Source organism: Hypanus sabinus, chromosome 22 (genome assembly GCF_030144855.1).
Source record: "Hypanus sabinus isolate sHypSab1 chromosome 22, sHypSab1.hap1, whole genome shotgun sequence".
Classification (NCBI taxonomy): Eukaryota; Metazoa; Chordata; class Chondrichthyes; order Myliobatiformes; family Dasyatidae; genus Hypanus; species Hypanus sabinus.
In genome coordinates, this window is record NC_082727.1 from 40,497,229 (window position 1) to 40,525,170 (window position 27,942).

Consider the following 27,942-nt stretch of genomic DNA (forward strand, 5'->3'; position numbering starts at 1 on the left):
GTTATTACCCCACTTCCCATTCTTCCATCCGCAACCTCTCTTTTTCACCCGAATTCCCATTCACAATCCTTAGTCCACACTCCCCACACCCCATCCCACACTCAATTCACAATCATCAGCCCACCTTCACCACCCTCTGTCAATCCCTCTTCATTCCAGACTGTGGAAGGCAGCGAGGATGGACGTGGGGAATGAGACGAAGATGAAAAGAGGTGATGCTAGACAAAAGGGTTTTCAACTTTCCAAATCGACAGCCCATTCAAACAAAGGCAGCTCACATTTTGTTCTGTTTACGACATACATTGATCCCTTTAGCCCATTTTCTGCGGATTGGGGAATTAAACTAATATTCTAAGAAAAGGGAAAACCAAATAGTAAACCGACAAAGCTCGTGAATGAAATACCATCCTCTCCCGCAGTAAAACCCCGCCGAAGGACCACATTTTAATGTGAAGAGAGTCGCTGGTCAACCCGTCAGTAGTTGCCCGACGACAAATTGGGGTTCCAGTCTTTAGTTCGTGGCTGTATGTTCAGAAATCTAATATATTAATGTTTAAGTGCATAGATTAAGTACTGTGTTTTGCTATGGTGTATTTGAGGCTGCTAGAGTTCAAACGCATTGAAATCTTCGTGAATTACTGACAGAAACATTTTCACATTTCGACAAACGACTTTTCCTTGCAGTGAATGGCGTTTAGGGAGAAATAGAAGTTCGGCATAGATTTGACCGGCTTAACGTGACAGTCCTTGGGCATCGGTCTTCGCTGGCGGCGATGTCCTGTTATTTTATGTACTTGCAGTTTATTTTATCATTCAAGCGATGAAATCGAACCTTCAGCCCATCGACGGGGTGTACAACCGGCACGGTCTGCATGTTGGGATAGGCGGCGCTGGCCAGTTCCCACTGCGCACTGCCGATCAGTTCAATTGCCAGTGTTTTAAGGATAACTTGAGCCAGCTCTTTCCCTATGCAGCTACGAACGCCCCCTCCGAAGGGCAAGTAATTGAATCTACCCACTTTGCTCTCATCCCGTTCGGGTCCAAACCGATCAGGGTCGAATCTGTCTGGATTCAGGTAGACAGCGGCTGTCTCTTGTGTGTCGCGAATGCTGTATATGATATTCCAGCCCTTGGGTATCTGACATCCCTGTGAATGAGACGGAGCAAGGAAGTGTAAGCGGTGCTTGTAATGTTAATCAAATAATAACAAATACCTCATTCATTCAGAAATAGCAAACTGCTTTTTAATGGACTGCCAACAGGCTTCCTGAAGGCTTTCGCTCCTCCACTTCCTGCAACCTGCCACTCAGTCAAGTTGCCGAAGGCAGATTGCCCGCTCGCATGCAGTTCCGCATGGCTGTGATGTGCGTATCTCGCAAAGCCTCACTGGCTCCACGCAAATGGGATTAATATTCTGCCACGTCTCCCTCCTATGATTGCCCAGTGACCTGCTGAGCATGAGCGGACCACACAACTCCTTCTCCCACTGTGCCTCGCGCTCTTTACCAAAGTCTACATCCACCGTTTCATTAGAAGTCCTGAGAAGATTCAGCCTTTTGAAACCACCTTTTTCTGGCTACACCGTACAGACAGACTCAGTCAATGATTTAAATTTCAGTAGTTCCCGTCGCGGAAGAAAGGTTACAAAGTGTTCCGCAAGACGGGACACTGGGAGAGGGAAGGCTTTGGGAAACATGGCCGGGGACGGGAATGAAGCGCGGGTTGGTTGCAGAGGCGTGTGATGATCAGCGGTTAGCGGGAGTGGTGGAATGGGGCCACGGAGGAACGTTGATCTCAGTCTTTTGGGGAAGGGGGGAAACCAATGGAGCAAATCCAAAAACAAAGGGATTAGGGCAGCGCCGAACTGTGTGAAATCGAGCACCGCCGCTGGCTTCGCGAATGTGTTGTAGCTTGTAGAATGTGGAAAAGCGGAAATCTTCCAGAGAAGTATTAGTGGTAGAGGTTAAGCTTCAGGCGATTGATTACAGCTGCAACACAAGAGCGAAGGCCGACAATGGTTTAGAAGGGATCGAAACTGGCTAACTGGCTTTGCTAAATGATCAGCTGTGGAAACAATCATTAGCTTTTAATCCAATGTTAGACTAAGGGCAATCCCATTTCCTTGTCGATGATTGTTCTTTAACAACGCGTTTCTCTTTACACCCTACACTTTTGTTCGGGAACAGCGCCATGAGGTACCTTCAGATGGCTATTTAGCGTGACTACTTTGAGTGATTCTGCGGATATTATTGAGAAGAAATTTGACTGTACTGTACACGGTAGATAATCAAACTCAGCTTTCAGTCATCTTCCCGCAGAATGGGCTGGACACGAGAAAAGTGATGCGCAAATTTAGGATGCTGAGATACATTATGGAGGGTTCCCACCAGGACACCGACTGAAGGAAAAATATGACTTTGTTTCAAAGGGTAAATGAGATTAGAAGCTGCAGGATAGTTTTCTACAGGATGAATTCGAGACAGCTTCCTTGAACATTATTGTAACCAAACGAGAAACAAACCCCTTCAAGCTTCAAGTTGTGTGTTAACGTAGGGATAATTAGTACTCCTAAAATAAAGGGTAGTCTGAGGGAAAATGGTCACAAGATGAAGCAATGTTCTAAATGAAAAACAATCTGCAGATGTTGAAAATATAAAAAGAAAAGCAGAAATGTTTGGAACGGTCAGCAGGTCAGGCAATGTCTGTGGGAAGACAAAATGATTTAATGTTTCAGCTGGAAAACCCTTGCTGAGATGGTAATTTGGACGTGGCTGGTCGTTGAGTTTAATTTAAAACAGAAATGAGGGATGGAATGGCCAGTGTAAATTGTTTAATCGGATTAAGTAGAGGAAAGCGTATAGAATTTAACACCTTTCAAAATTAAATAAATACCTTAAACGTATACTTAAAATTATAGAATTATTTGAATGATTACACACAACTAAAAGCGCCAAGAAATAACCTTGGGATTCGTGAATACGGGCAACTGGCAAACAGATGTGATTCATCCCAAACTTTGACCATTACTGCTAAGCGATTGCGGCCGTTTTCTTGCGGCGGCAGCGTGCAATGTGCGGGTGTTGTGCGGAGGGTTTCGGAAGGCACGGGAAGTTGCGATGTGCCAGACACCACTGGAAATTGCCACGGGTTAATCTGTCAACCAGGTCGACGCGTACTTTCATATCAGCAATCTGCACTGGGCATAGTAGGTGTGCAGCTTAAAATGTATGTATCTGAACAACCCTGGGATTTTAGTCGTCAGTAGTGTTCACCAAGAAACTAACAGAAGGTTGTTAACAAACCCTTCGAATTCTATAGCTGACGAGATGGGATCCTTCATCTGAACTAACTCATTGACGTCCTTCAGGGGAAAACCTGTCATCTTCACTTTTGCTGTCTGCAACTCCAGACTTAAGACTTTGGTAGACTAGGGTCAAGGAGGAATAGACAATAGATGTTAGCCCTGCCAGCCGAGTAGATGCCACAACAAGCGGTTGAAAACTTGGTGCAGCCTTCCTGATGAATGGCATTGCTGCTGTTGCCTCAGAGGAGTCGAGGCACTGTCAGGACACAGCTCGGAAAACAGGAGAGGGCATTCTATTGACCTGATGCCCAATTAAAGAGATCTTCCAAAATGGGGCAGCTTCAATGGCCCATGTGGCCTTTACCTTCAACCGAGCACAACTAACACATTCACTAATACAATTTTTACGGGATGATATTCCCTCGGATCCGGGAATGCGAGGCAAAATCCACCGATAAGCATCCAATCCTGCCAAATTGTTAAAAGTGGGATAAACAACTCAATTTCATGTCGGTAGGCTAACGAGTAGGGTGTCACTGGTCAGCTGTCACCATTTAGGCTACAGCTACCAAGGCTGCAGTCCATATTTCTATCTAAGAGAAAGATTTAGAACATAGAAATCTACACCACATTACAGGTCCTTCAGCCCACAATGTTGTGCTGACCATATAACCTATTCTAGAAATTGCCTAGAATTTCCCTACTGCATAACCCTCTATTTTTCTAATTTCTATGTACCTATTTAAGAGTTTATTAAAAGATCCTGTTGTATCTGCCTCTACCTCCTTCGCTGGCAGTGCATTCCACATACTCACCACTCTGTGTGAAAAACTTACCCCTGACATCCTACTTGCAAGCACCTTAAAACAATGCCCCCTCGTGTTAGTCATTTTAGCCCTGGGAAAAAAAGCCTCTGGCTATCTACACAATAAATGCACAATAAATCTCATCATTTTATACACCGCTATCAAGACATTTCTCATCTTCAGTCACTCTAAGGAGAGAAGGCCAAGTTCACTCAACCGATTCTCATAAGGCATGCTCTCCGATCCATGCAATATCCTTGTAAATCTCCTCTGCACTGTGTCTATGGTATCCACATCCTTCCTGTAGTGGGGTGACCAGGGCTGAACACAGTATTCCAGGTGGGGTCTAACTAAGGTCTTATACATCTGTAATATACCTCATGGCTCTTGATGAAGGCCAACACACCGTATGCCTTCTTAACAACACTGTCAACCTGTGCAGCAGCTTTGAGTGTCCCATGGACTCGGACCCCAAGATCACTCTGATCCTCCATTCTGCCAAGAGTCTTACCATTAATATATTCTGTCTTCAAATTTGATCTACCAAACTGAACCACTTCACACTTAACTGGGTTGAACTCCATCTGCCATTTTTTTTTTACTCAGATGGTTACAAATCTTTGGAATTCACTATCCAGGAAAGGTGTGAGTGCCAAGTCGTTAAGCATATCTACAATTGAAATCAACTAGGAATGAAGGGATATGGAATATGGTCATTCAGTGAGACAGAAAGGTAGGATGACCACATCTTATGATCTTATTGAATAGTGGTATAGCATCTACGGTTATATTATGAGTGCAATCTCCCGAGCCATTGGTTAGCTTTGACTGGCTGCACATCTTCTCACATATTTATTTCCTACCTACTTGAAGATGCACAGAGATATGGAGAAATTTCTTTAGCCAGAGAGTGGTGAATTTGTGGAGTTTGTTACCACAGGCAGCTGTGGAGGCCAGGTCACTGGGTATATTTAAGGCAGAGATTGATAGGTTCTTCATTGGCCATGGAGTCGAAGGTTATGGTGAGAATGCCAGGCAGTGGGGCTGAGGAGAGGAAAAAAAGATGGGCCATAATTGAATGGCAGAGCAGACTTGATGGGCCAAATGGCCTAATTCTGTTCCTATGTCTTATGGTATACAGTCCAAGCAGGGTTACAGGTCCACAGGGCCAAGGATCAGTGATTCCCTGCACCAGGTGGCATCTATAAAGTTACTATATTGGATGGGTAAGGTTTTGTCAAAACTCAGTACTTAACAGAAATTTATGCTTTTCATTTATTTTTTGACACTCACTTTTTAAAAATTTTGTTTCAATGAGTTGGGCATAGGCCAGAGACAACAGTCCACTGGAGGCTTTTAGTAGTCCTATACCAGGTGCTCTAAAGTGAATCTCTGCTACTTTATAGGAAGGTTCATAATAGAATATTTTACCAAGTTCTAAACTCCTTAACATGTGGTCTGCTTTGGGATCAAGAGCTATTGTGATTGTCACCTCTCCCACACTCCCATACGCACTGTCCTGCACTGCCTGTAGTCTCATTAGAAGAGGTTGGGCTACGTGTTTGGTTTCTGTAAAGCAGGGGAATTTGTGCCTTTCTCTAATTAGTGAGCCTGACCTCCTATGAATGCATGTACTTGGGAATGCAATTCTGATTGTACCTGCATCTCCAAATCCCCATGTGGACTGAAATATTGGGAAATATTTCACTGTATTTAAAGGTCTCTGTCCAAACCAGAGATTTTTTTGTTGTGTGCCTCCCACCGCACGCTTTGCAGGCTAATGCCTGAAAAGAATTGACTACGATATTTATTACTGAAAAGTTTTTCTTTGCGTTTAAACTCTAGGGCACACTCCAATGCCATTAATGGTATCTCAAACAAGCTGGAGTGCTTTAACTTCATTATCGCTCTCCATTTGAGCTCCATTTAGTTCGGTAAACTCAGCAAGACTTCGTTAGCATTTCACTCCCCCAGTCCTATGGAATCTGTGTCCATTTTCTGAAGGTGGGCGATGACGTTACAGAACAGCCAATGCATCACCGAGATTAAAATTACCTGGCTATTACCAATGGTATTACGCTGAACCGAATGATATCAAATCCATAATCAGGCTGGTGTAGTGAGTTTACAAACAAGAATACTGGCAAAGGGGGAGTCACCGTTAATGTAATATACTGTTAGTATAAAGTAATGGACAGTTATAAAGCTGGGAATTGTTATGCATGACTAGAAGGCTGACGGATGTAGTTTTAATAACTTCTGAAAGGTTGTTAGATAAATAATAATAAAAAAGAATTGCAAGGCTGCGGGCAATGGAACTACATTAAATGATTTTTTTTTGGCAAAGTGGGCACAGATGCCCAATGGTTACTTCTATGCAGCATCAATGGGCCAGCGGCTCCTCCCACGGTGGGGAGTTTACTTACATTCAGCTCAAAGGTCTGCAGCGCTGTCCTGTAGCCCCCGGACACTGGGGGAAGCAACCTCAGCACCTCCTTCACCACACAGTCGAGATAGCGCAGACGCCCCAAGACCTCCAAGCTCAGAGAGCGCCGACAGTCGCAGTCGCCGCAGAACCGTTCCGATTCACTTTCTGCCGCTGTGCCCTGGGGTAAGTCGGCTTCCCGAAAGGGAGAGGGATGAAAATGCTCTTTATCCAGTCTGGTAAGATCTTGGTCGGCGCGGATTTGCTGACAGACGGACTGAGGGCCACTGCTGTCCCAGATTAAATTTTCCCGGACAACGAGTCGCTGGCACTGGGGCACGAACTCGTTCGCCTCGTCGTCGGGTTCGGGAACAGCCTGATTGTCTCTCTGGCGGCCGGTTCCCTCCCGGGTGGCAGGGAGACGCTTGCACTGGCAACTGGGGATCAGGCCGTGTTGCTCCAGTTCCTGCCTCGCTTTCTGCAGCACATGCGAGTGCTGGAGCAGCAGCAGCACCAAGGATGTGCAGGCGCTGGCCGTAGTGGAGAAGGCGGCGAAGATCAACTCAACTGCAGATTCCTGGCGGGAGAACAGAAGTGTTGAGGTAAGTCACTGACAGGTGGAAGGAGCAAACTGCCATAATCCCACCGCAGACACGCGAGCAGACCCGGGAACGATTAAGCCGTTTGAAATTCATCCCTCTTTGGACGATTGCCAGAACCTAGGTAATCCAGACATGAGACTCAACAGGTTAAATTTTAAAATATGGAACTACCATCTTAAATGATTCTAGTCATTAGGCATTCCTCGGGAAAATGTATGGAGTCAGTCAGCACACATGGCTCGCCATTATCTCTACTAATCCGGGTCTTCAGAACATAGTTTGTAATTCTCTCTGCCTTGGCCATTCAATTGCCCACCTGCATAATTAACTGCTACAAGCAGTTCGGACTCCATCGATTGACCCGCTAATTCTGGATGTGAGACGCCAAACGGGATTGATTCTCCTCTGAGCGGAGAATTCGCACTAGGGCAGAAGAAAGGGCGAATCCTCTGAGTGGCGGTTCCTCAGATCTGCGCTTGACTCGCTGATATACATGCAAATGAAATCGCGGAGGATTTGAACAGCACTGTACATCTCCCAGACTCTTACCTATCGCGAAATGAATCTTTCGCTTTGAGTAGTAAAATTCATAACGGCCGCTGAACCCTTCATTGTAACGACTTCACCTCCCGAGTCCACTGATACTAAATCTCTGCTTTGTACCCAGTTCGCACCATCCTGCTTTAAAAAAAGATCTTCCCATGACCGAAAATCTGTTCATTGCCCCATTATTGTCGGTGGGAGCCCGTCAAGTTTCCTGATTTGTACTGCACCTCAAAAAATCAGGTTAGCTTTAGGGTGAACTTGATAGAGTGGAATACTCATCTTCAAAAGTGCACAGGATTAGCAAACACTCCCTCAGCTCCCATTGCTCTAATACCCAAGACCATAAGATAGAGGAGCAGAAGTAGGTCATTCGGCCCATCGAGTCTGTCCCGCCATTCAATTATCCAATTCTTCCAGTCATCCTCACTCCCTTGCCTTCACCCCATACCCTTTGATGTCCTGGCTAATCAAGAACCTATCTATCTCTGCCTTAAATACACCCAATGATTTGGCCACCACAGCCTCTTGTTGCAACAAATTCCACAGATTTACTACCCTCTGACTAAAGTAATTTATCGGCATCCCAGTTCTAAATGGACGTCCTTCAAACCTGAAGTCGTGCCCTCTTGTCTAGATTCCCCTACCATGGGAAATAACGTTGCCATATCCAAACTGTTCAGGCCTTTTAACGTTTGGAGTGTTTCTATGAAATCTCCCCTCATTCTCCTGAACTCCAGGGAATTCAGCCCAACAGCTGCAAGAGGTTCCTCATATGGTAACCCTTTCATTCCTGGAATCATTCTTGTGAATCTTCTCTGAACCCTCTCCAATGTCAGAATATCCGTTCTAAATAAGGAGCCCAAAACTGCACACAATACTTCAAGTGTGGTCTCACGAGTGCCTTATAGAGCCTCAACATCACATCCCTGCTCTTATATTCTATACCTCTAGAAATGAATGCCAACATTGCATTTGTCTTCTTCACAACCAATTCAACCTAGAGGTTAACCTTTAGGGTATGTTGCACAAGGACTCCCAAGTCCCTCTGCATCTCTGCATTTTGAATTCTCTCCCCATCTAAATAATAGTCTGCCCATTTATTTCTTTCCCCAAAGTGCATGACCATACACTTTCCAACATTGTATTTCATTTGCCACTTCTTTGCCCATTCCCCTAAACTATCTAAGTCTCTCTGTAGGCTCTCTGTTTCCTCAACACTACCCGCTCCTCCACCTCTCTTTGTATCAACGGCAAATTTAGCCACAAATATCATAATCCAAATCATTGACATACACTGTAAAAAGCAGCAGTCCCAACACTGACCCCTGTGGAACTCCACTGGTAAACGGCAGCCAGCCAGAATAGGATCCCTTTATTCCCACTCTCTGTTTTCTGCCGACAAGTCAATGCTCCATCCATGCTAGTAACTTCCCTGTAATTCCATGGGCTCTTATCTTGTTAAGCAGCTTCATGTGCGGCACCTTGTGAAAGGCCTTCTGAAAATCCAAGTACACCATGTCTACTGCATCTCCTTTGTCTACCCTGCTTGTAATTTCCTCAAAGAACTTACATGTAATATAATTGATTCAACTGACAAAGTGGCCTTTCTCATTTTTCTTTATCATTTCTGTTTTATTTGGCACTATTACACTAAATATCCTTTCCAAATTTCTATATTTCTTTCCTCTGTATCCATTTCAAGTATCCCTCAAACTCATTCTTTCCCGTAATTTCAAAGGAATTAAAGGGTAAAATTCCTTTCCTTCTTGCAAAAAAAAATTTCCAGGCATTCCATATGTATACATCACTAAAACTAGTCACTGCTTTCTTGATTAAATTCACTTTGGCCATCTTCCCTCAATCAGTTATTCCCCTCTTTCCCAAATGCAGTTTCCATTACATTAAAGCTAATTGTTATTTCATGTATATAGGTGTTATATATGGTATGTTTAATATTTTATGTACATCAACAATTCCCTTTTCTGTTCAGAGGTTGCAAATTTCAGTATCGAAAAGCCAATTATTAAGTTTTCAAAGCTAATGAACACATAATATAAACAAAGCATTAAGTATAAATATAGGTTTTGTGGCTAAGTAATATGTTGATATGAGATGTGCCATTTTTGCAGGGAATGTTGAAATTAACTTACTTCTTTAGAAAAAAAAAAGTACAATAGAAAATAAGACAAATTTATATCCAGTGTAGGCTGCTTCAAAATGGAAAACAGTCTTGCTGTAAATAGAAATAAGGAGGGATTAACATATTGAATCATTGCAACAAACATCCATAGAATGCAGAATGTCCCAAGGAAACTAATATTGCATGAGGGCAGGAATAGAAGTAAATGAATACACTGTGGTCACAAGTCCTGAGGGTCAGATAGTTTCCATCAAAGATTTTAAAGAAAGTAGAACTTCGGATAATGATAACTAGACCCCCTGCAAAGTTTTCATAATCTGATCATTTTGATTAGAAAATTCCATACACTTGGTTTGCCATTTAAGCTAAAAAAAAAGGGAAATACTGATAACTATTGACCAATTAAGTTGTTTGGAAATTGCAAGATTCTATAATTCAGGACCATGCGTCTCAGCAGACTGGAGAGAGATAAGCTGGATTTATCAAGGATAGTCCATGATTAAGAAAGGATTAACTGAATGTGTGGAAGGCGGATATCAATGCATGTTTAAAGTGGCCTTCCAGAGGACAAGTGTTAGAGCATCTCATCAGAGGTTCTTTGTTAACATTCATGGAAGTGAGCAGAGCCAGTCACTGTTGACAGCGTGAATGTGGACAGAAGCCACTGTCCAAATTTGCTGATGACAAGGAAAGACAACATTATAATCAGTCTAGATGGAAGGATAACTTATAGAGCAAATGGATTTCAGTGTAGACAAGTGTAGCACTATAAAGAAAAGAGCAGAAAACCCAAAGGAGATTTAAGGATACATGTGGATTATAATATGTCAGACAAGTACACTAACTAACTAAAGAGGCCAATAGAACATCACCTTCTATACTTAGAGGAATTAAATGATAGAAAGGGTTTGGTAATACATCACCCAGAAGCAATGTGAGCAGTCTTGGTAGCACAACAAGGCTCTATTGCCTTTGGAGAGTGAGTGTTTAGATTTAACAGTGATAGGTGGGTTCCTAGGGTTAAATTGGAAGGGCAGATTATACAAACCAAGATACATACCCTGGAATTTAGAAAGGTAAGAAGTAAATTAATTGACAATCTCAAGATATTAAGAGGAACTTCCAACATTAATGAAGAAAAACTATTTCTTCCTCTGCATCCAATGCATTATTCTTTGCAAATTTTGCCATCTTCAGCAGGATCCTACCAACAAGCACACTTTTACCTCCATTCTCTGCTTTCTGCATGGATTACTCCCTTTCCCTTCTCCGTTCGTCCATCCCCACTATTTTCCTCCTGCACACATCCTTGCAAGCAATTGAAAAGCTACACGTGCCTACTCACCTCCTCCCTCGCCTCCATTCAGGGGCCCAAATACTTTTTCTGAATGAGGCAACACTTTCCCTGAAAATCTGCTGGGGTCATCTATTGAGTCCGGTTCTCCTGATGTAGCCTTGTCTACATTGGTGAGACCTGACATAAATTGAGGCTCCATCCACCAGAAGTGGAATTTTCTAGTGGACAACCATTTTAATTCCTATCCCCAATCCCATTCCAATATGTTGGACCATAGTCTCGCATTTTGCCACAATGTGGCCACTCTCGGGGAGGAGGAGCCTCCATATTCTGTCTAAGTAGCCTCCAAATTGATGGCGGGAACATCACTTTCTTCCTTGGTATTTTTATTTTGTTTCCCCTCTTCCTTCCCTCTTCTTCTGTTCCCCACCTTGGCCTCTTACCTCTTCTCTTCACCTGCCTATCAGCACCCCCTGGTGCCTCTCCTTCATCCTTTTCTCCCATGTTCACTCACCTCTCCTATCAGATTCTTTCTTCTCCAGCCCTTTAACTTTCCCACCCATCTGGCTTCACCCATCGCCTTCTAACTTGTCCTACCACCCCACCCCAACATTTTTATTCTGGCGTCTTCCTCCTTGCTTTCCAGTCCTGATGAAGGGTCTCGGCCCAAAGCGTCAACTATTTATTCATTTCCATAGGTGCTGCCTGACCTGCTGAGTCACTCCAGCATTTTGTGTGTTTTGCTCTGCTGAAGTCCAGGAGTAAGGGCATAACTTAAAAAAATTCCAACCCAGGTCTCCCAGGAAAGAAGTTAGGAAATACTTGCACATGAAGTGGATGACAGAACTTTGGAAATCTTTTGCAAACAATACCTGATACTGCACACTTCTTACAGATAGTTAATTAAGTATTACAGTACCCAGAGCAAATGCAGGCATTGCCAGAGAGAAGCCACACCTCACTGAACATTTGATCTGTTGCAGGAACTCCACGGGCTGAGCAGCATCTGTTGGGGTGGGGGCAGGTTGGAAGGAGGAACTGTTGATATTTTGGATTGAGACCCTGCATCAGGATTGAGTGGAGAGGATGGAGAGGAGAGGGAGTGGCAAGACAAAGCTTGATTGCAAGATGGAGGAGTGGTGAAGGACATCAGACAGATGGAACCAAGTCCGAGGTAAGGACCGGCAACAAAAGCTAAGCTTTTCTAAGTTATTACTGCCTTTTGCATTATGTCAATTGGAACTGATGATACACTGTCCATATCCAAGCCGTCAAACTCCGAGTGATGCAAACTCCTCAGCTACATTCCCCTGAATCCCATTCATTTTGAAAATTTTTGAAGGTGTATACCATGCACAATAAAAATTGAGCTAAGTGAGCAATAATTCTTGTAGATTATTACAGTAAAACTCCAATAAATGGTTTGAAGAATCCAATTAACCAGTGTAAGATGCACCATGTTTAGCTTATTGCATCCCTGCACTTCCTTTCACATCCATGGGTCACGATTCTCATGCTCCATTTCCACTCAGAAATACCAGATTCCACACTCCCGTTAACAGACCAGGTTCCTGGCTTGTGCATTCACTTTCAATTCACCATGGCTCTGGTGTGCACACTAGACTTCAACTCATGGGGATCTTGGTTCCTGCATACCATTTCAACTGAAATAGTTCACTTGAAAATTTATCATGCTACGTAACTTTGAAAAGTGAATCAAAAGGGGTGCTGAGGCATTAACAGAAGTATTAGCAAATAGACCAAAAAATCCTCATGTCCAGCAAGAAGGCATTAAGCTTCTCAAGTTATTGTATTAATTATAGATATAGATTGCAAGAAAAAGATATACAGTTGTAAGAAAAAGTTTGTGATGCTTTTGCAATTACCTGGTTTTCTGCATTAATTATCTAATGATAAAAACGTGGTCAGATCTTCATCCAAGTCACAATAATAGACTAACATAATCTGTCTAAACTAATAACACACAGACAATTGTACCTCTTCTTTTCAATACTGAGTGCACCATTAAGATAATCACAGTCTAGGTTCAAAAAGACTGTGAACCTCTGGAGTAATGCCTTCTACAAAAGCTATTTGGAGTCAGGTGTTCCAATCAATGTGATGAGATTGGAGGTGTGGGTTGTAGAGGTGCCCTGCCTTATAAAAAAGACACACAAAAGTCAGGTTACTGACAGAGCCTGTACTTCTCAAGGAAGATCTTTTTATGTGCACCATGCCTCAGTCAAAACAACTTTCAGAGGACCTTAGAAGAAGAATTGCAGAGACGCATGACCTGGAAAAGGCTACAAATGCATTTCTAAAGACCTGAGTGTTCATCAGTTCCCAGTAAGTAAAGCTGTCTACAAACAGGAAATTCAGTACCATTATGACTCTCCCGAGGAGTGGGCGTCCTGCAATATCACAATGCGTAATGCTGAAGGAAGTGAACAAAACCCAAGGGTAAAGGCAAAAGACCTGTAGAAATCTCAAGGGCCTGCTAAAGTCTGGTCATGTGTCCACTGTAAGAAAAGCACTGAACAAGAATGGTGTTCATGGAAGGACACCATGAAGGAAACCACTGCTCTTCAAAAAAAAAAATTGCTGCACATCTCAAGTTTGCAAAGACCATCTGGATGTTCCACAACATTTCTGGGACAATATTCTGAGGACAGATGAGGTAAAAGTTGAACTTCTTGGCAGAAATGCACACCACTGTGTTTGGAGGGAAAAGGGTACTGCACACCAACGCCAAAATCTCACCCCAACTGTGAAGCATGATGGAAGGAGCATCATGGCTGGGGGCTGCTTCGCTGTCTCTGGGCCTGGACAGCTTGTGATCATTGCAGGAACAATAAATCCAAAATTGTATCGAGGTAATACACACGAGAATGTCAGGGTAGCAGTCCAACACCTAAAGCTTAATAGAAGTTGGATGATGCAACAAGACAATGATCCAAGACACAAGAAAAAATCAACCATAAAATGATTGAAAAAAGAAAATTCATATTTTGAAATGGTCAAGTCAGAGTCCAGATATTAATCCAATTGAGATGTGGCATGAGTTGAAGAGGGCTGTTCATGCAAGATATCTCAGCAACAATGATGAACTGAAACTGTACTTTTATGGAGAAATGGTCTAAAATTCCTCCGAGCCACTGTGCCAGTATGCAGAAACACCTGGTTGAAGTTATTGCTGTACAAGGGGGGCACACCAGTTATTGAAACAAAGGTTCACATACTTTTTCCAACAAATACATGTAATATTGGATCATTTTTCCTCAGTAAGTAAATGATTAAGTATGATTTTTTGTGTTATTTATTTAATTGGGATCTCTTTATCTGGTTTTTGAACTTACATGAAGATCTGATCACATTTTAGGTAATTTTTATGCAGAAATAGAGAACATTCTAAAGTGTTCATCAACTTTCTAGCACCACTGTAGATATAGATACAGTCAGACAGACAGAGGCAGTTACATTACTTAATTGTAGAATATTTTGTCATCTACATTTCCAATTTTTGAACAAATAGCTCACCATTGAAAACTTTAGGCATACATCTGCATTGCATCCATCATAATCCCATGTTATTACAGAAGAAAAAAAGTTTTTCTCTAACATCTTTACATCGGAAGTACTTGGCCCAGGCTATAAAATAAACATTTGATATAAACCTGGCTTATGTGGTAGCAGGAAGATTTTGGAAGTACAGAGTGACTTAGCAAGTGTACAATGCAGCAGTATTTAAATGGTGATCCTCAATGATTCATGATTCAGACCTGTTCTCACTGTGAAGACTTCCTGAAATTAACTGCAAAACCAGGTGATTTTCCTCTTGGGCATTTGCAACAGGAACAAAGAACTGCACTAAATCGAGCCCCTCTCTTGGGGTGAAAATGATCCAAAATTCATTGCTATGAAAGAATGAATGCAAAAATGGCATGCAGCATTCAATTTATGTGCAAGATTTGTCAAATATTAATGAGTAACATTATGAAATAACTCAATAATTCATTAGTTTAGGAAGAAGTTAGTGAGTAATAGCATCTTGGTAAGGTAATGGTGATAAAGTAAAATACAATGAATGGAGGTATACTTAGAAAAGAGGGAAATTGGAGTATTTTGATAAATCAAAGGTAGCAATGATTTGTAGAAAGCTTTGAAGTGGACAGGACAGCACACCTGATACTTGCCTGATTTTGGCTGAGGCACAAAATACAAGGAGCACGATCCTGAAGAATTATGCAAAACTTTGGTTTGCCCAAAACTAGGGCATGTCTAAAGTCCTGCTTATCAAAATACAGGAAGAACGTGGTAGTGCAAGAGTACGCAGAAGGAATTTATGACCATCGAAATAAAATAGAAATACTGCAAATGCTCTAAACCTGAAATAAAAACAGTAAAGAAATGCTGGAAACATTCAGCAGGTCAGGCAGCATCAGTGGAATGATAATAGAGTTTAATGTATCTTTCAGGTCTCTGATTTTTGTCAGAGGCTTTGAAAAAGCTTCTCAGATCTGAAATATTAGCCATTGCTCTCTCCACAAATGCTGCCTGATATGCTGAGTATTTCCAGCCTTTACTGCAGATTTATGAGGAAGTTACAAAGTGAAGAGGATTCCAACTATGAGGACAAACTGGTGAAGGTAGGCTTGTTTCCTTTGGAACAAAGGAGAGTGGGGAGGGGGAATTAACTGAAGTGTATAACATTATGAGAGGGCAAAAGATGAAAAATCTTCATCTATAACTATCAAGGAATGGATTTAGAAGGTTTATGGAGAATTAAAAGATAGTCAATGAGTGGGGTGGCTGGAACCCAGTGCCTGAATCAGAGATGCTATCAGTGACTCTTGCAACATGGGTAGTTGAAGCCGCAGGACCAGCTTCCATGAACAGGCTACAATCTCTGTGCCCAGCCAGCAAGCACAACATTCCATCACTGCAACATTATCCAGGAAGTTAGAGAACACACTATAGGAACATCCTTAAAAGGAAATAAAGCATGCTCACTGACGCATAGGAGCCAGTGGCTGATGGTTGGCTATGAACTGATCTTAGTGCTATACTAAAATTGGCCGTCCAGACTTCTATCCAGTATTAATGTAACCTTCTAATTAGGTCTTTTTACGGTGCCTTTCATGGCAGCTCAGACCAGAGAAGCATCCAAGAAGGTCCAAGAACCTGGGAAAGCCTCCGTTTGGAAATCAAGCATAGGAAAGAGCATTAAAGAATCTAATCAGTTCATCCACCCTGTCAGCAACATCCACAGATGCCTCATAAGCCTCATCAGACACTTCAGAATCCACAGAAGTGGAGAGAAAGCACACCACCATCAATGCCGAGAACTGGGAAGTGGAATAATCCCACTTAGGCTCCTGTAGCTCAATGGTCCCCCCTCCCTTCTATATCAATTTCTATAATATCTAAGAATACCTGAATGGTACTTCTATCTGGATGTTTGATGACTAGATTATTTATATCCTTAGTGACTATCTATATTAGAAGCCAAAACACAGCTGCAGAAAGAAATATGATCCTCAACTCTGAACTGCTCCCACATTCTTCCATTGTCCCATCCTCCTAATATTTCCTATGCCTCATTTTACCCTTCTCCGTTTCTTTTCCCCCATTTACATTCCTTGATCTTGCAGAGTTTTATAGGCTTCACTCACTTTCTGTTAGCTTGTCCAAGCACAATTCTTCATGCTTGTGGTTGGACAATAGGCAATAAGTTATTCAACCAAAGTTGGTATATTTATATTCCCACCACAGAAAGCATTCAGCTCATCACATGATAGTAGAAAGTGGACTTGGAGGCCAATTTTAACAAACCACTTAAATCTATTAACACTACTTAAGTAAGACCTTGAAACTGCCATCTATTGTGTCTGGATACATAAGATAATCAATGCCTTAACCAAGGAAGGGGAGTGGAAAAAGTGTTTTAAATCAAAGCACTTTCTAATAATCCAAATATAGTGCAATATATTCCCCAAGTCTTCCAGAATGCAGCATTGAGCATTACCAAAGGGGATTGAGGGTCAAAACATACAGAACGTGAATGAGAGTAAGGAGAAAAGCAATAGAGAAATGGCAGGCTGGATTTATTTTTGGATTTTGTCTAGAAAAAATATGCTGTTTGTCAGGTTGGAGGCCTGTGTCTAGTGGTGTGCCTGACAAATCTGCTGGAATTCTTCAAAGAAGTCATAAGCAGGGTGGACAAAGGAGAGGTAGTGGATGTCATTTACTTATATTTTCAGAAGGCATTTGATAAGCTGCCTCACATGAGTCTGCTTGACAAGATAAAATCCTTTGGAGTCACAGGAACACTACTGGCATGAATAGAGGAAAGGCTGACAGGCAGGAGGCAGCAAGTGGGGGAAAAAGGAGGCTTTTACTGGTTGGCTGCAAGTGACTAGTGGTGTTCGTCAGGGGTCAGTATTGAGACTGCTACTTTTCACATTGTCTATCAATAATTTGGATAATGTAATTGATAGCTTTTTGGCAAAGTTTAAGGGTGATATGAAGATAGTTGGAGGGGTAGGTAGTGCTGAAGAAACAATATGATTGCAGCAGGACTTAGCCAAATTGGAAGAAAGGGCAATAAAATGGCAGATGGAATACAGAGGTGGGAACTGTATGATAATGCATTTTGGTAAAAGGAATAATAGCATGGATTATCTAAATGGAGAGAAATTATCAAAATGGGGAGAAAATTCAAACATCAGATGCACAAAAAGATTTAGGAGTCCTCATGTAAGACTCCCAGAGGTTAATTCACTGGTTGAGTCTGTGGTAAAGAAGGCAAGTGCAATGTTGGCATTTATTTCAAGGGGATAAATTCAAAACAAGGAGATAATTCTGAAGTTTTATAGACACTCATCAGGCCACACCTGGAGTATTATCAACAGTTTTTGGCCCCTTATCTCAGAAAGGATATATTGTTATTGTGGAGGCCAGAAGAGGTTCATAAGTTTGATTTTGGGAATTAATGGGTTAATATTTGAGGCGTGTTAGGCGGCTTTGGGCCTGTACCCACTGGAATTTAGAAGAATGCATGGGGTTCTCAATGAAACCTATTGAATGTTGAAAGGACTAGATAAGCTGGATGTGGAGAGGATGTTTCCTCTGGTGGTGGTATCCACAACTAGGGGGCACAGCCTCAAAACTGAGGAGTGACCTTTTTGAACAGAAGGAGGAATTTTTTTTAGCCAAAGCCTGGTGCATCTGTGGAAAGCTCTGCAACAGCTGAGGTGAAGGCCAAGTCCGTGGGTATATTTAAAGCAGAAGTTGATAGATTCCTAATAGGTCAGGGCATCAAGGGATATAGTGAAAGGGCAGTTGAATGGGGTGAATGGGATCTGGGATCAGTCATGATGAAATGGAGGAGCGGACTCAAAGGGCTGAATGGCCTAATTCTGCTCACATGTCTTATGGCCTTATGGTCTTATATCTTAAGGCCATGGAAGGAAACCAGAACTCGTGGAGAAACCCAAGTTGCAGGGAAGACATGCAAACCCCACAGTCAGCACCAGGAGGTTCAGGATTGAATCCAAGTCACTGAAGCTTGAACAGTTCTATTGGCTGCACCACTGTGCTGCCCAGATGTCAAGGCTGGGATGAAATCTGGACACAATAGAGTGAATAACATTAAGGAGTCCAGCTTATTTAAAGTGAATAAACTATTTGGGTACAATGCATCCCAGAAGAGGGAAAACACAGCAGGAACCTCTGTTATCATTTTCCAATCGCCTGGCAATGGCCCTGGAGGAAGGATAGCTTTTTTGGTGCTTTTGTTTTTGAAAGGAAAAAGCTAAATGTATAATTACATGACAAAACAGTTTAATATTAATCATGAGCAAAGTATAGAAATAGTTCTAAGAATTAGTAAAAAGCAGCGGTTCGAGGGACAGACTTTAAATAAACATAAAAAGAATTTGTTGAAGATGGCACCTAATATTTGAAACTTTAACAAGGCAAAATGGAGATGTGACAAGGAGAGCACACATTATGTAATTTTAGACAAAGTTCCACATGATAAACTGATCAGAAGAATAAGTAAAACCACCTGGAATCTAAGCAAAAGCGGCAAATGGAATCCAGAGTTGTCTCAGTATGGGAGCTTTAGTCTCTGGAATGCTCTGAGGTTCCACTGGGCTCATTGCAAGGTCACATCATTTACAGGGTTCATAACAATGATTTGGATCTGATGATGGCAGGTATAGTTAAGAACTTTGTCTATCAATCCAAAATTGACAAAGCAGAAGGTTTTAGACTGCAGTATGTCACTGATGGGTTGTGAACCATGAAGAGCCAAGCAGAATAAAGTTCAGAAAGTTCAACACAATCCATTTACAGTGGTTTGACAATGCATGAGATACATGCAATACATAATAAATGTTAAGTGTAAAGGATTATGTCCTCATATTGTTAAAAACTGGCAAGGTGGTTAAAAGGGTATTCCAGGAAATTGCCTTTATTGTCCGAAACATCACACTGAAGAGCAAGATGGTTACGCCAGAATAATATAGAGCACTAGTGAGGTCTGGGTACAGATGCATCGACCACATTTCTGGAAATAGATGATCAACTGGACAGCACTGATGTGAGTATTATGAGGGTGGTCCCAGAGTGGAGAATTTTAGTTATAAGGAGAGAACAGTTAGATTCAGGTTGATTCCTTGCCAACATATAAAGCTGACAGGAGATTTGATCAAGGTGTATGTATACCTGAAATTAAATAGGGAGGAACAACTTCCCTTGGCAGGAAGATCAACAACAAGGCATTTACATCTGTGCAAACAATTTGAATGGATGAGGCTGGAGATTGTATTGGTTGGAAGACAAGAGCCCTTCCCGGTCGTGCTGCTTGCATTTTTTGCAGATGCTTCATGAAGGAATTGAAGATGACAATATTGATGCTTTAGGAAAAATGTTCTCACTGATCTCTTATTTGGGAGTGGACTTGAAGTCCTTAAAAAAAGAGGCAACAAACTTTGTGTAACATTTATATCAACTGCAAAATTGACCTAGCCTTCTCCCAAAATAAAATGTGGAAGTCCCAAAAGTGTGATTGATATTATTTTTGACATTTGAGTATAAATCACTGCTCTAATTTTGCACAATTTGATTGAGGACTACAAGGCAGAGAAGTAAAGATCCACTCTGCCATTAATCTCTTATTATCAGATGTTAGAAAATGCATGTGAAATCATTACAATCCAGGCAAAGATTTAGAATTGATTACATTGCCACCAGCCGGTTAATGATGGAAAGTTTGGTACCATATTCCCCAGTTATTTTTTTTCTAAAATTGCTTGTTAATTTTAACTTTGTCTCTATTGTACTTGAAATGAAGGCTATTAAACAACTTTTCAAGTCCGTAAGAGAATTCAGAAAGGCATGGTTATTGCAATGTTAATGGAACTGCAGAAACCCAGTCACAGTTGACTGCCAGAGAGAATACAAAGCTCAAGGCAGTAAAGGTGACAAGACAGTTATCAGATTTTGGTAAAATCCCAAATGATTCACAAATGCCTCTCAGGGAAGGATATCATCATCCTTACTATAACAAGCCTAAATGTAAGACTCAACTACTTTCTAAAGTGGCTTTGCAAGCTGTTCACCTTAATTAAAACTACATACCAGTTATCCAAGCCAGTGGGCCATTATCACTTTCCAAGTGCAAATTAAGGGTATTATAAACATCAGATCAGGGTGTCTGGGCTGTCCAGGGAAGGGCAGCACCTCTGGTGAAAGGGCTTACCGCATCCATTCTGGAACAGCTCACTTACCTTTGGGCCCCACTGGGTATCCAGCTCTCACCTGTGGCTCCAAGTAGCTGTTTGCATATGACTGCAGTCACACCCCAGTACAGCACTTCGACAGGCCAGCTAAGCCAAGTGAGGTCAGTTGGGAGGCCTCATACCCCGGGGAGATAGGGACATGCCTGTTCTCGCATGGGATGTCAGTTCTGGAGGACTGGGCAGATGAGATCAGAGAGATCCAATGGTCAGGAAGGCAGGTCTGCAACGCTTCATGGAGGGTAAAGGGCACGACAACGCACAAGGGAAGCCATGGTCATCCACTGCAACCCTTACTGTGATGGCTACTTGTCCCACTGGACCCGAACTTCCAAGGTCTCGAGAGAGGAACCGCTTTTCCACTTTAAAACTCTCCTGGCATTGTTGGATATGATAGTCAGACACCGTCAAATCAGTTCTGTGGTCACACCCACCTCCAAAAAATGTGTGAGAAAAAAAATACAGAACTATACGTCAGTTTTCCAAAAAGTATGCAGCAGAATTACATCGAATCTGTTCCGCAAATGTATATCTAGTGATTTGTATTTGATAGAGGTGTGAAACTACCACTTAAGAGCCTAAATTTGTTGTATTCATATTATTTTTTTAAAATATTGATCAGCTGCAATGAATTTTGGTTTCTATACTTTCAGAATAAATATCAATGGTAGTTTGTCTAAAAAGACCCCAGTATTACATCCAAGAATATTGAAGCAAACAGTATAAACCGAGGGAAATGCTTACTTTTGTTGTTCTGTCAGAATTTAGCTGGTCACACAAAATGGATTTATATTAACAGCAGAGATGAGCTTTGGAAAAAAAGGATTTTAAAGATTTCAAATTTATAGTTTCCTTCAGTCATGAAAGTTAACTGAAATGAAAGTGATCTTATTCATACATTTATTGCAGTAAAATGATTATTTGTACAAATTGTAGTAGGTGACTACTAGGGTTGCACAGTAAAAGTATTTGGCATAATTATTACATTGGGATCAACACTGAGTTTGATTTTCAATGCAGGAGCCTCAACCTTTGGCAAAGAGCTATGGAGGCAGAAAGCTCTTATGGAATAATGGAGTCTGCATTTCAGTTGTTACAATTGTTTTTTGTGTTGACTTCAAGAAAATGATTAACAAGACTATTGGCTGCACAATTGCTTCCAAAAAAACTGTACATTATCTTGTTTGCAGTTGCTGGCTTTGAATTGCATTCTTTACAGCCAAAAAATATCCTCTTTATGGATATTAAAAGCATACAAAGTTTTATCATTGTACAGAAGGAGAGTTGACTTTATCAAAGTCCTGGTGATAGGTCTTCGCCCAAAACTTTGACTCTTTATTCCTTTCCATTGATGCTGCCTGATCTGCTGAGTTCATCCAGCATTTTGTGTGCATTACAAAACAAAACATCAGCTTAAGTTAATAAAATATACAAGAGGACCCTAGGGCCCAAAAACATTTCTCACGTCAGTTTCACAAGCATCTGGGATTTATCTGCATGTGATGTCAAAACAAGACTACTAGACAGCTTCTCTGAGGATGTCCTGTGGAATTTGGTTAAGACCAAGGCAAAGTGTTTCTACATGCCTCTGGTCAGGAACACTTATTCTGTCATCTTAAGGGTCATGTCTGTTCTCTCCTGATGTGTGCCCACAGATACCTCAAATTCAGCAGTAACAGTGGTTAAAAAAGGAAGAGGTTTCCAATTTTCTTATGTGGTTAATTTCATTGGAACTAGATCAGGAGGGCATCCTTGATAATTCATGCAAACTATCATACCAACTCACAATGTCAATGTAATGTTAGAGCAGGGTGGAAAATCATTAATACCAAAAATGAGATTAGCACCTTAAAAGGCTTCTAAAGTTTCAGTAAAAAAAATTAGAGTGCAAAATAAATTGCTTGTTAATTTATTCATATCTTCTCTGAAGAGAATAGACATGATGGAACTTCTCCAGAAATTATATGCAATGTTTACCAGGTGCTAAGAAACACTCACGAAATCCTTTTCATAAACTGTGTCATTTTACTTGTAAATGACTTTAATGGGATTGGGTTCCCATCAAAGTAAACATAACTATAATAGGATATAATAACAGAATGACTCATGGAGGCAGGTGTAAATTTTTAGACACAAATTTTTCACAGCATTGTTAGTCAGATATACAAAATAACACAAATGTGAGATTATTATTTGCCATCAGTAATGACCAAATCAGGCAATTTGCTAATAATTAAAAAGCAAGAGGAAACTATAAACTCAAGCAATTATAAATAAGAACACAGGTCAGGTAGCACCTGTGGAAGGAGAATTGGAAATGCTTCTGCTGTTTCTTTTCCACGGATACTGTATATTTCCAGCATGTTCAGTTTTTTTTTTACAAATCTAGATTAGGCTGCTATCCTATAATTCATTTCCAGTACCTCTAGACTATGCGGTATGATTGATGTAGTTACCCTAATCTGTTGCACAAGTCCATGGCAACCAGGTTACCAAAGTACATGGTGTAAACAGCAGCACTTTTGTTTTACAACATATATTTCTATTCAGAATCACAATATACTCTGCCTAACAACTGAAATGAAACTACTGTATATCCCTCTCCATTCTCCTGCAGCTTCTAGAAAATTCCAGTTATTACTTAGTTCCATCAGTGGCATGAATTACAATTGTTTATGATTGGCTTGGAATACATTTATAAAAAAGGCTTTAATTTTCCCTTTGCAGCACTGCTAAAGACACTAGTTTGAGTATAGAATTCTCAAGAGTCTAGATTTAACCGGATAGTCCTCAACTCTTTAGACCAATTAAAATTATTTTACATTTAAGGAGTTCAGTGACAAAGTGACTGGACAGTGTCACCAAGGACCTATCAGTACAAGGGGCAGGAGGAATTCTGCCCACTCTCCTGCACACAAAGTGTGGTCAGTATTTCGGTTATTCTGAGCACCACGCACACTGTGCTGGAGGAACTCAGCTGATCAGTCAACATTTATGGAGGGAAGTTGCAGGGTGCCGAGGAGAGGGCCAAGGTATGAGTTCTGCTCTATTGCTCTTACGTAAAACCAGTACAGTAGACTCCGTGGGGCAAATGTCTCCTTCAGTACTGTGACCGTTCCGTGCTTATGTGTGAAGTTAACAGTGGAGCGCTTTCCTGCCAGATAGTTTGAACAAAAAGCGTACTGTGCGTTCTGACTGAAAGCGTCATCTGAAAAGACCAAGTTGTTCCGTGTTTCCAAACCAATTTCTACTTTTGGAGGTGTAATACAGTTCAGAAGCCGAGTAGGAACGACAATACACGTGCATAAATCTAAGCCTGCCTTTCGAGTAACTAGCGATAGCTTCAGTATCATTACCAGCAGGGGCAGTCAACTGGATAAAGACTTGGGAACGATTCTTGCTTCATTTGCCCTCAGGAGATGCGGACTGCAAAGACCGACCTGCGTTAGCGCACAGCTGTACTTCAAACACCCAGGGCTGGGGTCAACTGGCGGAGCGCAGATTGGCTCCATTCGATGCGGGGTATTTACAAGTAGTCTTAAGTATTACAACAGAACGGAACTTCGCTGCGCCCTAAAGCGGTGAGTGATGTTACTCCTGATCGGTTAACGTTTTACCTGCGTACAAGATGCACACGGGCACAAGTAACACGGCAGTGCTGGCTCAAGTCGTTAACCGTTTCGCTTTGACGATGCACCGGCAGTTGTTACTTGCATATTGTTCAGAGATTCAAAGTTCACCGCGTTACTCTTTCTGCTTTTGTTTATTAATGAGGTGGCGAGAAACTGACAAGGATGGAATAGAACATTGTAAAAGCAGAAGGAAAACTCAGGGAAAGGGTGGAAGGCTAGGGGATTTATCCCATTCTCAGAGTCGGGATCCGATTACCTTTAGTTCCTGGAGGCTCGGTTCCTTCCCGTTCTCCCTCGCACTTTTCAGCATGAAATCCAAAGCGTCGGGATAGGCACCTGGGCTGCTTTGTTGTAGTTTTTCAGTGATCGCTTTTTCCAGATACTCGTGCAATGCGTTCCTTGCTTTAATACCCTTTCAAAAAAAACCACAAGTGTATTGCTATAAAACAGGTTTCAGTCGGAGTCCACTTTATATTGTAGGCTTATCAAGATGGTGGTTGTCTGAGAGCTACAATGAACGCGTCTCTTAGCCACGAACTCTAAAAGAAGCTGCAGCATGAGATAATTCTGGTTTAAATCTGATACATTCCCCTCTTACAGCACTTACAAACAGACTGAATACTCTGAACAATACTCTGCCTACTTAAGGGGAACCACTTCTTTAAAATGCTCCTGTCATTTAATATGTTGTGGTGAGTACAATTACATAGAAACAGAAAACCAGCAGAAGTTTAAATTCAAAGCTCTGCATCAATATTGAAGCAGGAGTTCGGGTGGGGGAGGGAGAAGGTGGTAGTGTTGGAGTTTCTTACAAAAGTGCAGAGAAAAGAATGCAATATTTAAAAATTCTAAAGGTTTATATAACGAAGCGGCCCAAACGCTCCTAATTCAGCAGAGCACCTCCCAGGAAAATAATCAGCTAAAGCGAATGTGAAACCTGGACTTGTCCGCGACACGTTTATTGAGATAGGTTGTGAGACAGTACCAGAAAAATCGCTACTGAGCGCTCCAAATGCATAAACATATCTTATGTTAAGGTGCGTTCAATATGGAATGATTGCAGCGGAGAAACAGAGTGGATGGACTGAACGTAAGTACCTTACGCAGACCGCTGAAGGGCAAATCCAAAGGCAGTGAGAAAATGTTGTCCATTAGCTGTTCGAATATGCTGGAGAGATGGTCGAGCTGGTGATCGGCAGCCTGGAGACCGAGCAGGATCCGGACGGCGATGCAGAATGTCAGCGCTTTGGTGGCCGGGTATACGGTGACGGGAGCTCGCTCCTCGCACCAGCGCTGCACCCAGGAGCGGACCAATTGCTGGGTGCCAGGGATGTAATTGTCCAGAGCGGCGTGACTGAACACCCGGGCCAGGATCTGCAAATACAACCGAGCGTGAGAGCAGCGAAAGCGCGGACCAGTGGCGAGATCCCGCAATCTGTTCAAATGCGCAGAGCTGCGGATTGAAGCAGGAGCAGCGGCGCGTTAAAATGACTCACTTGGTTTTGTGAGGCCCGCGATTTGCGACTAGAGATGTAGGAGACTGCAGATGCTGAAATCTGCAGCAACAAACTGCAGGAGGAGCTCAGCGTTGTGGACCCACTTCTGGGAGGAGTGGGCGGAGAAGAGGAGGAGATAATGATGCTTTGGGTCGAAGCCCCATATTAGTAATTTGGTAACTCGAAGCTCTTCTTAAACTTAAAGTCTAGTGCCTGAATGCATGACTCCTATTTGAGAACTCATGCAAAAGACAACAAGAGGAACTCTACGGTCAGACAGCATCTGTGGAGGAAAGATGATTTTCATTTCAGGCTGAAGCCTGTATTCTGATGCTGCCCGACTCGCCAAGTTCCCCAAGGTTGTTCTTTTTGATGCTCCAGGTACTAGTAGCTGCAGTCTCCCGCGTCTCCGTTTTACTCCATGCCTCCCCTCCACACTGAAGGTACTTGCCCTCCGCCTCTGGCGGTGTAGCTCCCCGCTGGAGTTGGCTAGCGTGTTGGAACCCAGGAGGATCCTGGTGCTGTGCGGCCACTGTGCGCTCACTAGGCTGTGCTCTCCCATCAGGATCTTGCGTATGTTCTCCGCACCCGTCACTCGGATCACCGGCCTTCCCAGGAGATGTGTTTTGAAGACATTTCCGTATTTTTCTCTCCTGGAAGCGTGGAAGTTGGCACCCTGCCGAAAGGGAGAAAGGAAGGTGTCACGGAGAATCTAGCGCTGGCGCAAAGCTCGAGGCTCAGTCTAAGTGCCCGTATCCAAATTGCTTCCGACATCTGAAAACACTTGTAATTAACGCGGAGTGTTTCCGAGGTTTTGGCACAGACCCTTCAATCACTCTTCGCCCTGCACAAAACCAAATCCCACACGAGTTCGCTGGGAGCACACCACAACCTGACGTACTGTGACTTGTGCAACTTTTGCTATATCAAACTGAGTACATACACCCATCTCACCAGACGGGTTCCCCTTCCCGGCCGCACACAACTCAGGTTATGGGAGTAGGTTCTTTGTTTAATCTTACTCCGCATTTTTACCCTCGTTGGTGTTCACCGTTTTCTTACCCTCCTATCATCCAGAATGTTCCCAAATCAATCCTTTATCCCTTACTATAATGCGTAATAGCCTGCCCACACAGATCTGACCCCTGAGCCTTGTGTGCCAATGTAGATGCGGCTTTCGCGAACCACAGTCAGCACTAAAAGCAGATACTACCGATAGATTTTACCCGCAAGTTTATGGAGACGGTTTTTAGTATAAACCAAATACACATTTTAAAAGCATTAGAATGATGTTGTGTAAATCCAAATTATGCCACTAACGTATTTGGAGGCAATCTCGGGACACTTTGTTTCTCCCTATGTATGGAACAACAACTGTCAGGATATATAAAACCAGGAGCCAATAAATGCAGGAAGTGCCTCAGAGCTTGACGCCTAGTTACTTATTAGCTTAGAACGCGACAGACAGTTATTTTATTCAGCTTTGTTTACTGTATAAATCAACCCAGCACTAGCGAAAAGAAATCAACCTGGATGGACGCTGTGCCCGCCCCTCCCGCGGATATAAAACGCCTCACCGGCAGGATTATCCGCTTCACTAACGATTATTGCCTTCTCCCTCCATACCTGTACCAGCCAGTGCAGCGTCTCTCCAAGTAATGGCCAGCCCATTGAGCCTTTGGGAAGCGGCAGCTTGTTGTCCCTGTCTCTGGTCACATTCCAGGCGAGGGTCCACAGCTGTCTGGAGACGGCGAGGAGGAGCAAAACTGAGAGCAGCGAGGCAAGAGCCGCAGCCAGCGCCGACAGGTAGTCAACCCCGGGCAGGAACATGGCCAGCGGCCGCGGCAGTGACTTACAGCAGCCAACACTTAAATTTCACAGCGAACTATCG

General features: G+C 42.4%; 1 protein-coding gene across 3 annotated transcripts; it reads right to left on the minus strand.

Moving 5' to 3' along the window:
* Positions 1-27,881, minus strand: LOC132379767 (cytochrome P450 26C1-like). Of its 3 annotated transcripts, none has more exons than XM_059948056.1 (7): positions 27,678-27,881; positions 26,503-26,727; positions 25,654-25,929; positions 24,812-24,967; positions 6,967-7,112; positions 6,537-6,699; positions 1-1,147 (listed from the first exon to the last, which is right to left on the minus strand). In XM_059948056.1, the coding sequence occupies exons 1-7, from the start codon at positions 27,879-27,881 to the stop codon at positions 782-784; spliced, it is 1,536 nt and encodes a 511-aa protein (XP_059804039.1). In that variant the 3' UTR covers positions 1-781. The 3 variants fall into 3 exon arrangements, with proteins under 3 accessions (XP_059804039.1, XP_059804038.1, XP_059804040.1); XM_059948055.1 differs by having other exon boundaries at positions 6,537-6,709; positions 6,959-7,112; XM_059948057.1 differs by lacking the exon at positions 26,503-26,727.
* Between the last annotated feature and the right edge of the window lie 61 nt (positions 27,882-27,942).

Coding starts and splice junctions, on each gene's coding strand:
- LOC132379767 (XM_059948055.1), bottom strand. CDS start 27,881: ATGTTCCTGCCCGGGGTTGACTACCTGTCGGCGCTGGCTGCGGCTCTT. Junction 26,728..27,677: donor CGCTGCACTGGCTGGTACAG/GTATGGAGGGAG, acceptor CCCTTTCGGCAG/GGTGCCAACTTCCACGCTTC. Junction 6,710..6,958: donor CCCCAGTTGCCAGTGCAAGC/GTCTCCCTGCCA, acceptor CCCAGGGCACAG/CGGCAGAAAGTGAATCGGAA.